The sequence below is a fragment of the Pipistrellus hanaki genome, assembly GCF_964339955.1.
Source record: "Pipistrellus hanaki genome assembly, chromosome: 8".
Taxonomy (NCBI): domain Eukaryota; kingdom Metazoa; phylum Chordata; class Mammalia; order Chiroptera; family Vespertilionidae; genus Pipistrellus; species Pipistrellus hanaki.
This window is the reverse complement of record NC_140510.1, coordinates 86,668,667-86,679,711: the sequence shown is the minus strand read 5'-3', so window position 1 is coordinate 86,679,711 and position 11,045 is coordinate 86,668,667. Positions and strand designations below refer to the sequence as shown.

Here is an 11,045-nt window from a genome sequence, read left to right as displayed (position 1 = left end):
AACGTCCCAGCCTGGACCTTCCTGCGTGCGAGAGGCCTGGCCCCGGCGGTGTAACCGGGGGAAGTCCACTCCCGCACGCCTCCCGGCACCGGACGGAAAGGCAGGACGGCAGGGGAGATCCTCACACAGAGGACTCGTCCCAATGAAAACTGCCGTGGGGTCTAAAGGAAATCGTTACAGTTTGTAGATGAGTCTGGCAGAGTTCAAGAATCAGAGGTTAAAAGAGCAAAATCAGATCAGTCCTGTTTTTATTGACAGGTGTGTAGTTTCTGTTATTACACACGAGATATAAACGCTGGGGGCGGGGGGAGAGGGAGGGTGAATCTAGCAGAAGATGCCTGTGATCTCTGCAACGTAAACTGCATGTCGCTAAGGACAGGGACTAAGGAGGATGTGACTCGTGGCGGGGAAAGGCAGACACGGGTCCGTGTGGGACATGGAGGCCAAAGCCGTTACATTTCATCGGCCGGGCGCCGGTCTCAGGAAGAAATGGCATTTCTACCAACCGTGGGCCCCTCAGACCAGGCCTATGGCTGATGTCTCCACCTCCGGGCTCTCAAGCCTCAAGCCAGGGGGCCGGCCCGCTGAGGCTCCGCCCTTTGGGGCCCCCACATTCCGCCCTGGAACTCTGCAACAGTGGGGTCTTGGAGACGGGGGCCTGGCCGGCTCGGGTCCCGTCAGGACCGGGGACTAGGAGGAGAGGTGCCCAGCTACGATGGAGCTGTACCTCAACTTCTGCTCCAAGAAGGCCAAGGCCGCCTCGGTCAAGACGGCCACCAGCAGCCTGGCTGACGAGGTGAGGGGCGGGCCAGGGCCCTGGTCTCTGGTGGGCGGAGCGGGGAGAGCGCCTCCCCCAGGCCCCGCGTGGTAACCAAGCGTTGGCGGGGCTCAGCCTAGGTCCCCTGGCCACCCTTCGACTGGACTGCAAGCCTCTCGGCTCCTCTGGTGGCCGTGGGAGCGGGCAGGCCTCACCCACAGAGATCAGGCAACCGCTCCCCAGGGGCCCGACGGGGGCCCAGCCCACACACCAGGCCCCGAGCGGCTGGAGACGGATGACCTTGTCCTTCCTCTTCGTGGGGAAATGTGTCCTTTGGCTCCTTTCCCACGTCAGCGGTGGATGCAAGGCAGACTCAGGTGGAGCTCGCCAGAACGGGCTCTTTCGAAAGCACAGGGGTGTACTGAGCACTGAGTAAGGAAAGGCACCTCGATGGGATGCTTTCTTTCTGGTAAACCTTAAAAAGCACGGGGCACACACACAGAGGTGAGCATGTCTGTGTGACACGCGCTTTCGTTTGAACAGAAAATGCTTTCACGGCAAGTGAACAGACTACAGGACGGCCACCAGCTGGCCGGACATCCGGAGGTCACCCAGTTCCAAAACTGGCTGCTCATGGACCACCTGCCATTCAAGGACCAGGAGCGGCTCATCCGGCACCGGTGGGTGCGAGGGTGCCGTGCGCGCAGGGCACCCAGTGAGCCGGGGTGCCAGGAGGGACCGGAGCGGGCCCTTCGTCGGCGTGGACACCGCCGAACCCCCTGCCGCCCTCAGTCAGGGAGGGAGGGAGCCGAGAGGCACAGAGGTCGAGCACGGGGTGCCCGGGAAGGAAGGGCGATTCCACCAGAAACGATGGGGCTCCTGGGAGCCCCCAGGTCACTGGGCTGGTGGGGGAGACAGAGGGGCACAGAGTGCTCGCTGCAGGGGGGGGGAGAGGGCGCTGGGGGGGGGGCAGGGTGCTCGCTGCAGGGGGGGGGAGAGGGCGCTGGGGGGGGGGCAGGGTGCTCGCTGCAGGGGGGGGGAGAGGGCGCTGGGGGTGCAGGGTGCTCGCTGCAGGGGGAGGGAGAGGGCGCTGGGGGGGGCAGGGTGCTCGCTGCAGGGGGGGGGAGAGGGCGCTGGGGGTGCAGGGTGCTCGCTGCAGGGGGAGGGAGAGGGCGCTGGGGGGGGCAGGGTGCTCGCTGCAGGGGGAGGGAGAGGGCGCTGGGGGGGGGGGCAGGGTGCTTGCTGCAGGGGGAGGGAGAGGCCTCGGTACCCACCGCAGCAGCAGCTTCTATGGCTCATCTTCAAGGGCCGAGGGCACGAGTCTGGGGGAGTCAGGGCCACGTCAGACATGGAGGTGACTAGGCAATCCTTATGCTAACGTAGAGGCGCACTGTCCCTCACAGAGGAGTGCACGCTTTGCAGAGCCCCCTCCTCGTGTCCCTCCACTGCCATCCGGCGGCCAAGCATCTGAGGGAGGGAAGGGTTTATCGTTTGGGGTTCCCCCCTCCTCTCCTCCTCCCTGAAGGAGAGGTTCGGGCGGCCCAGCCTGACTGGAGTCCAGGCATTTACTGTGTGATGGTTCTGTAAGCACACGGCCTCCCTGAGACCGGACTCCGATGTTCAAGGCTTTGTAAGTCCCTGGGACCGGATACAACTTGTTCTCAGGAAACGCTGGTCTTTTTTCTTCTCTCTCTCTATGTCTGAAATAAGTTCTGGGTTATTCCAGCCTTCTGAGCAAGCCCAGACCCCTAAAGCCGCTGAGTGAGGGACTGCTCCCGGTGACCGCTGTCCGGGCTGCAGCAGACGGCAGGGTCACCAAACCGGGGCGAGCAGCTGCAGCCAGGGACCGGCCGGCCAGGACCTGTACCCTTCCTGTGGCTGGGACCAGGAGGGAGGGCGGGGGCGGGGGAGGGGAAGACGACAGGGGGCCGCTCACACGCCTGCGCTGCAGGTACCTGGACATGATCAACCGGGAGCTGGAGTACCGGGAGCGCCGGGCGGAGGAGCAGCGCCGCCAATGGATGGACCGCGAGGAGCGGCGGCACTGGGACCACATGCGCCGGAAGCTGGGGCTGCGCAGGAAGATCGAGGAGGTGAGCGGGCGGCAGGAGGAAGGCGGGCCGGCCGGTCCGGTCCACAGCGGACTCCGCTGCCCGGCCCCTGACGCCTGCCCGGCCTGAGTCACGTGCCCACACGCGTGTTCTCCCGGCCCCCCGGGCAGCGGCTGCACCATCGGGAGCTCACAATGCAGATTCCACGGCGTGTCCACCCGAGAGCCATGACCGTGAACGTTTTACTAGTAGACGCCATTTGCTTCTATTTATTTATTTATTATATATATTTGTTTTAAGTTTTACAGGTGTTTTTATAATGTGTCTTTAGTGATTGCAGAGAGGATGGGAGAGGGGGAGAGGTGGAAACATCCATGATGAGAGAATCACTGATCGGCTGCCTCCTGCACGCCCCACCCTGGGGATGGAGCCTGCAACCCGGGCCTGTGCCCTGACCGGGAATCCAGCCCTGACCTCCTGGTTCCCAGGCCGATGCTCCACCCCGGGCAACTGGACACCCCTAACTGGCCGGAGCCTCAGTGAGGGGGGAGCTTGGGGGGAAATGCCAGCTCTCCCGCCTGCCTTCGCACCCGCAGGAGGGAGGAGGCCCACTGGGTCAGGGCACATGCCCACCGCGGGGCACACGCCCACCGCGGGGCACACGCTCACCGCCGGGCACACGCTCACCGCCGGGAACACGCTCACTGCGGGCACACGCTCACCGCCGGGCACACGCTCACCGCCGGGCACACGCCCACCGCCGGGCACACGCTCACCGCCGGGCACACGCCCACCGCCGGGCACACGCTCACCGCCGGGCACACGCTCACCGCCGGGCACACCCTCACCGCGAGGCACACGCTCACCGCCGGGCACACGCCCACCACCGGGCACACGCTCACCGCGGGGCACACGCCCACCGCCGGGCACACGCTCACCGCGGGGCACACGCCCACCGCCGGGCACACGCCCACCGCCGGGCACCCGCTCACCGCGGGGCACACGCTCACCGCCGGGCACACGCCCACCGCCGGGCACACGCTCACCGCGGGGCACACGCCCACCGCCGGGCACACGCTCACCGCGGGGCACACGCCCACCGCCGGGCACACGCTCACCGCCGGGCACACGCCCACCGCCGGGCACATGCTCACCGCCGGGCACACGCTCACCGCCGGGCACACCCTCACCGCGAGGCACACGCTCACCGCCGGGCACACGCCCACCACCGGGCACACGCCCACCGCGGGGCACACCCTCACTGCGGGGCACACGCTCACTGCCATGCACACGCTCACTGCCGGGCACACGCTCATCGCCATACACACACTCACAGCCGGACACACGCTCACTGCTGGACACACGCTCACTGCGAGGCCTGGCTCGGGGCCCTGACCACGTCTCCTCTGCCCGGTGGCGGGACAAAGACAGGGCTCGGGGCGCACTAACCGCTCCCCTGCCCCCCAGGAATGGAAGGCCAAGGAGATGCTGCTGCTCTCGAGGATCGTCGAGGACGTGAAGCGGGAAGCGCGGATCGAGGAGCAGCGGCGGCGGAACCGCGAGGAGAGCGACCGGAAGGTAGGTGTGGCCCCCCCACATCGGGGCTCTGAGGGGCATGTGCCCCCAAAGGGGTCGTCCCGGAATGGGCCGACGGGCAGCTCCGAGTGATGACCATGTGTGACACCTGCGGCCGCACCGCTCTGACCACAGGACCAAAAGCACCCCGGGGTCTGGGGGAGCCCCCGCCCCACAAACCACACCTGTACCTCCCGCAGGAAAACAATGGCGGGCCTGGTCTTTTCTTAGAATCAGAATTTCCTGGGAAAAGTTCTCCATCTTCACCCACCCGTTAGTTTTTAGAGTCAGTCCTTTTAATTTTAAGTCAGATACAGTATCTTATGATTTCGAGTCTCAATCTGTTGTAAAGAGAGGGAGAGGATTTGCGATCCCAGGACCACGCCCACAGAGGCACACCGCACACCCAGATCTGTGAGCGCCCAGGATTGCCTCACTTCCTGTCTGACGGCTCACTTTCCTGCTCCTCTGGATGCTCAGCTGCCTCTGATCGATGCCCCATACCATGAACTTCACTTTTGGGGTGCAGAATCTTTCTCTTATAGATACTATTCGCTCACTGCCGGACCCGTTTGATTGGTGAGGGTCTTGCTTTTTCAAATGCGTCTGATGGAGCCAGACCGTGTCTCACCTGGGACCAGTTACCCCCGTCCTGCTTCCCGCCCAGAGCACCGTGAGGATGTGTTCCCGGGGCGGCTGCGGGGCAGGTGGGGCAGGCGGCCGGGAGCTCAGTGCTCCCTGACCCTCGGGCCAGCCTGGCTGTGGCCCCGGGCCATCGGCCACACGCAGGTCCTGCAGCCGCTCTGCCAGGGAATGTCTAGGCCAGCGGTCGGCAAACTCACGAGTCCACAGAGCCAAATACCAACAGGACAAGGATTGAAATCTCTTTTGAGCCACATTTTTTAAACTTAAACTTCTTCTAACGCCACCTCTTCAACATAGACTCACCCAGGCCGTGCTCATAGGTCAACGATTTTTTTGTGGAAGAGCCACACTCAAGGGGCCAAAGAGCCGCATGTGGCTCGTGAGCCGCAGTTTGCTGACCACGGGGCTAGGAGAGTGGGCAGTTCCCCCTGTGCCGCGCCTGCAGAGTCACAAGGGGAAGTCACGGGCCACAGTTCCATCAGTTTCCCTCCGGTCGGCCTCAGTGACTGGGGGAGTCCCTCAGCACCCCGACTGAAGGTGGTTTAGAAACTCCCTCGGTCCCCAGGACGCTGGGCGGGCGGAGCCCCTTGGGCTGACTGGGGACCAGGCCCCTGAACCCGGGCAGGGAGCTGACCTGCACCGCCTGTCCATCGCGTGTCCACCGCATGTCTCAGCACCGGTGGGACGGCGCCCTGGCTCCCCTCCCGGACGGCGCTCGAGCGACTTTCCGGCCAGCCGCCAGCAAGGACGCTCGGCCCCAGGAGCTGTCGCCGGTGAGTGTGTGTGCTGCATCCTAGACGGCAAGCGATGCTCACCTGTGCGCTTTCTTCCATGTTTTAGAAACAAGCTCTTCTAGAGAAGAAGATGGCTTATCATTTACAAAAAATGCAACAGAACGGCCTCAAGAGGGAAGACACGGGGAAAAACACGGATTACCGAGGGCTGGAGGTGCCGCGCCCTGAATGTAAGCTGAGGCGGGGTGGGGTGTCTACGGAGCGCGCCCTGTGTGCCGGCAGGAGACGCTCTGTAACGCGGTGTCTGCTGCGCTTGCTGAGCACCGGGCCCGGCTCCAGACGTGCCCCGTCCCGCTCACGGGGAAGGGTAGACACGGATGTAAGAAACACTCCAGACAGCCTTACCCTGGCTCAGTAGACAAGGCTGCCCACGCTGCAATCCTAACCAGCTTCTCTGGGAAAGGTCCCGTCTCCTCTGCTGCTCACCCCTGAGAAAGCTGCCGGCCGAGGTTTCTGCGCTGCTGGCAGCACTCGGTGCTGGGGACAAAGCAAGGGAAGGCCGAGGGCTGGGGAGTTAGAGGGAGGGGTGGCGAGGAAACTAGAGGGGAAAAAGGAGGACAGGAAGGAAGTTTAAAGAAGGAACATCAGCCGAGGCCGGTTTTGCTCAATGGATAGAGCGTCGGCTTGGGGACTGAAGGGTCCCGGGTTCGATTCCGGTCAGGGGCATGTACCTTGGTTGTGGGCATATCCCCAGTAGGGGGTGTGCAGGAGGCAGCTGATCTCTCATCGATGTTTCTGGCTCTCTATCTCTCTCCCCTTCTCTCTGTACAAAATCAATAAAATATATTTTAAAAAAAAGAAGAAGGAACATCAGGCCACGACCTGGCCAGGCCTGATCTCTGCCAAATTCCTTTCATATATAACGTCATAAACTATTAGGAATTTTATCACATCAACTTAATTCATAAAGTTAACTAATATTTCATGGCAAGAACACAAAGACGCAGACTCGCTTTAATGATCTGTGATTCTGTAGTATCGGGGAACACACGGTCACACACACACACACACACACACACACACACACCATACACCATGCAGCCACCATCACAGCATCCCGTCCAGCCGGCCTCTGCCCCCCGGCCCTGTGTCCAGGTGAGAGCCTACCTGTGTCACCCAGCAAGTCCCCACCTGGTCTCCACCGGCTCTCCAGGGGACCCACCTCAAACCCACTTCTTTTTTTAAAAAATATATTTTATTGATTTCTTATAGAGAGGAGGAGAGAGGGATAGAGAGTTAGAAACATCAATGAGAGAGAATCATCCATCAGCTGCCTCTTGCACACCTCCCAGTGGGGATGTGCCCGCAACCAAGGTACATGCCCTTGACTGGAATTGAACCTGGGACCTTTCAGTCCACAGGCCGACGCTCTATCCACTGAGCCCAAACCGGTTTCAGCAAAACCCACTTCTAACGATGCTTTAGACCACATGTGTCAAACACAAGGCCCGCGGGCCAAATCCAGCCCGCCAGGCCTTGCAATGTGGCCCGCACCGCGCTGTCATCACTGCACTCCGCTGTCAGTTTATGACATTGTCAGTTTATGACTGTTCAGTAAACCATTCGGCCCGCGATTTAGGCTGGATTTTAGATTTTGGCCCCTTCTCTGATTGAGTTCGACACCCCTACTTTAGACGCTCCTGATGGTCTCTTTTCCTGGCCCCACAAGTTAGGGAGCCCCAGGACCTCGCAAATAGAACTCTGCCTCCACAGGCAACTAGCCATCCCATTGGTCACTGTCCAGAGCCAGCCCCGGGGGGCTAAGTTTTCCTGTGTTTCATGTAAATCCATGAAGAAGGCAGCTTCGACTTAATCGCTAACATGTACGGACTCGAGCCAAATGCTGGAGGCCAAGCCCTGCTTTCCCACGCCCTTACCATGCAAATGCTCGGACAGGTCACCTAACTGCCCACAGCCAGTGGTCGGCAAACTCCTTAGCCAACCGAGCCAAATACCAACAGCACAACGATTGAAGTTCCTTTGGAGAGCCTATTCTTTAAACTTCTCCTAACGCCACTTCAACATAGACTCGCCCAGGCCGTGGTATCTTGTGGAAGAGCCACACTCAAAGGGCCAAAGAGCCGCATGTGGCTCGAGAGCCGCGGTTTGCCGACCACAGCCCACAGCCACGTGCCGTCATTTGGAAAGAAAGCGCAGATGAAACAGCTCTCTGACTTGTGTAAAGGCCCTGGCCCACAGTCAGCACTCAGGTCAGGTCCTTGTCCAATCACATGAGAGGACCGGCCGTTCCTAAAACAGGCACCCCCTCCCGTACTTCCCGCCTCCCCTCCCCGGCCCCCTCCCTCCGCCTGCACCGCCTGCTCCCGGGCCAGCTCCCCAGGCCGGCTGTAACCGGCTCCAGAGTGCCTGCCTGCACAGAGCCGGCCGGGGCATGCCTCTCCTTGGGTCCCTGAAGCACTTGTGTCATTCTGTTTCCTTTTCGATGCATTCGAGCCGCACTGTTAGTTTACTTTTTAATTGATCCTAGAAAGAGGGAGGGAGGGAAAGAAAAACATCAATAGGGTGCTTCCCGTGCAATGCCTGACTGGGAATCGAACCCACAACCTGGGCATGCGCCCTGACCGGGAATCGAACCCACCGCCTTTTGGTGCCCAGGACAATGCCTACAGGAGCCAGGGCTGCTCTCTGCCATTCTTGACACACGCATTACAGACTCCAGCCACCTTCACCAGCCTCACTCGGCAACCTCGGTGTTCCTTGGGCACCTGGCACTCTACGCATGTATGTAAGCACAGACTACGCGTATGTTTGCTGAATGATTCAGCTCGTTGGGATCATGACAGCAATGCCCCACTTCAGAAATCACTTCAGGAGCTACACACATTCCTTCCTCACTTACTGGGAACAGGGGTGTCAAGGGGGCATTGTGAGCCCTTGTTACCCCAAACCCCCCTTTGGGAAGAAGGAGGTAGAGATGAACGTATGCTATGGAGGCGACAGGACGGGACAGGCTTCTCAGATGAAACCGAAGCATAGCTCCGTAGTCATGTCACCCCCCCCCCCCCCCGCCACACACACACACAAAGCACCGGCCCCAGGGGCACAGAGAGAGGCCGAGGAAGGGCCCCAGAGGGGTCTGATCCAGCGGGGACCGATGGCTCTGCTGTCCTCTCTCCGACCCACCCCTGAGCGCCCCAGGAGGACCCTAGTCCTTCATGGTGCGGACCCTGAACTAGCATGGCCCCTATCACGAACGAGGGCTCGGTGTGGGGTGGCTGCTGTGCGGCGTGGGCACCGCTCGGGGCCGCGGTCGGCACCGTGGGCGGCGGGCGGCTGCCCAGAGAGGAATCCATGCTGTGCGCTCCAGCTGCGTGGCCTCTCCTCTCGGCCAGGAGAAAACCTTGGCCCTCGTTCATTTATTTTCATTTTTCAATTTAAACTTAAAAAATAATAATTCATGCATATCTCCCTCCCCCACCCCTGCCTCTGGCAACCGCCTGCCTGTTCTCTGTAGCTATGAACTTGGTTTATTTACCTACTTTTAGATCGCACACAGAGGAGAGATGACCTGATATTTGTCTTTTTCTGTCTGTCTTGTCTTACGGAGAGTAATGCCCTCAAAGCCCATTTATGTGGTTGCAAGTAGCAAGATTTCATTTTTTAGGGCTAAATAATAGTCCATATTTTATATATATCACATCTTCGTGTGTGTGTGTGTGTGTGTGTGTGTGTGTGTGTGTGTGTTATTATTGAAATATACGTGCTATTGTAGAAATTATTATAGATGTTTCCCATTTAGATGTCTCCCATTTACCTGCTTCCTCCCAGCCCCCTACCCACCCCCAGGCCTTCACCGCCCTATCGTGTAGGTCCATGGGCTCTGTCCCTCATTTGACCGGAAGGGGTACTCTTTCGAGAGCTGTGGTCTGTCTTCCAGTCCACATCTCCCCAGCTCCTCGCTGCCTCCCCACTGGCCCACCGGCGATTAGCGTAGGACTTGACCCTCGGGCCAGGAAAAGACGGACTATCTTGGGTAATTCTGTCGTCGCCATTATTAAAAATAAGTGTCTTCTTACATTTCTTTAAGCTTACACTCCAACGAAGAAAAAGAAGGCTTCTGAGGATATAAAGACTCTTTACACTGTCACCGAACAAAAGCCAAATAAAGGAGGCCATGGTAATTGATTAGTGAGATAAGAAATGCTAAGTGGCAATTTGGGGAAAGATTGAGTTTAGATGGCCCCTTTTGCTTAAATGCAGACAAATCCTCTGTTCTCTGCTGTCCAATGACCGGCTTAGAGGGATTCTTACCAGAATTTGATCTCTAGCTACTGATTTAGTGTTTCAAACTTAACATGAGGGCATCCTTTTAGGAGAATCCCGTGACGGTTCAGCGCTATTAAACAAACAGTACGTGAAACCTAACAAATTGCAACCTAATTTTATAATACTCAAAACGATTTTAGGAAACACTGGAGTGAGTCGTAAATCAAGCACATGAACTGCAAAGCCACCGTGAAGTTATTATTTATCTCACACCGCACTGCGTCACGTGTCTTGTCAGAGCTCACCCGAACCCAGAGGGCAGCACTCACGTCCTCCAAATCAGCGGTCGCCAGCCTTTTGGACCTCACGGGCCACCGGTTGGCAACCACTGCTCCAAAGGTTCCATGATCAAAAGTACAGAATTGTTCAGATGGAACTTTGATCCCCTCCCACTATTAAATTTCCAGGGAAAAGTAAAGTGTAACAGTTAAGTCCCTTTGTTTTTATCAGTTAGCATCTAAAGAATAAAGTCCAAAATCTTCCCTCTGAGCCTGTAATCTGATGAGTCTCATCAAGACTCAGAAACCTGGGAAGAGACAGGGCTGCCCTGGGGGCAGCTGAATGTCACTTAGAACCACTGAGGTCTTGAAGCTCCATGGATCCCACTTTTACTTTTTTAATATATTTTTAATTGATTTCAGAGAGAAAGAAAGAGGGAGAGAGAGAGAGAGAGAAACATCAATGATGAGAAAGAATCCTCCACACCCCCTACTGGGGATCGAGCCCACAACCCTGGCATGTGCCCTTGACCGGAATTGAACCTGGGACCCTTCAGTCCACAGGTAGACGCTCTATCCACTGGGCCAAACTGGCTAGGGCGGATCCCACTTTTAAATTATACAAAGACTTTTGTATAAAACACCAAAGGGTTCTACAACACACTCAATGATGACACCACCGCCCCCACACCTACTGAAATGTAGATCCTGAACCTCA

The 11,045-nt window shown here is 58.6% G+C and overlaps 1 protein-coding gene across 1 annotated transcript in view; it reads left to right on the top strand.

The window, feature by feature from the left end:
* Window positions 1–715: 715 nt before the first annotated feature.
* FSIP2 (fibrous sheath interacting protein 2) overlaps window positions 716–11,045 on the top strand; it is a gene marked incomplete at both ends in the record, with an annotated part of 48,708 nt that continues 38,378 nt past the window's right edge. Inside the window, 5 exons of the mRNA XM_084891340.1 lie at window positions 716–796; window positions 1,301–1,437; window positions 2,709–2,850; window positions 4,276–4,386; window positions 5,869–5,976. Coding sequence (XP_084747466.1) covers window positions 716–796; window positions 1,301–1,437; window positions 2,709–2,850; window positions 4,276–4,386; window positions 5,869–5,976 — 579 coding nt within the window. The remainder of the gene's footprint in view (window positions 797–1,300; window positions 1,438–2,708; window positions 2,851–4,275; window positions 4,387–5,868; window positions 5,977–11,045) is intronic.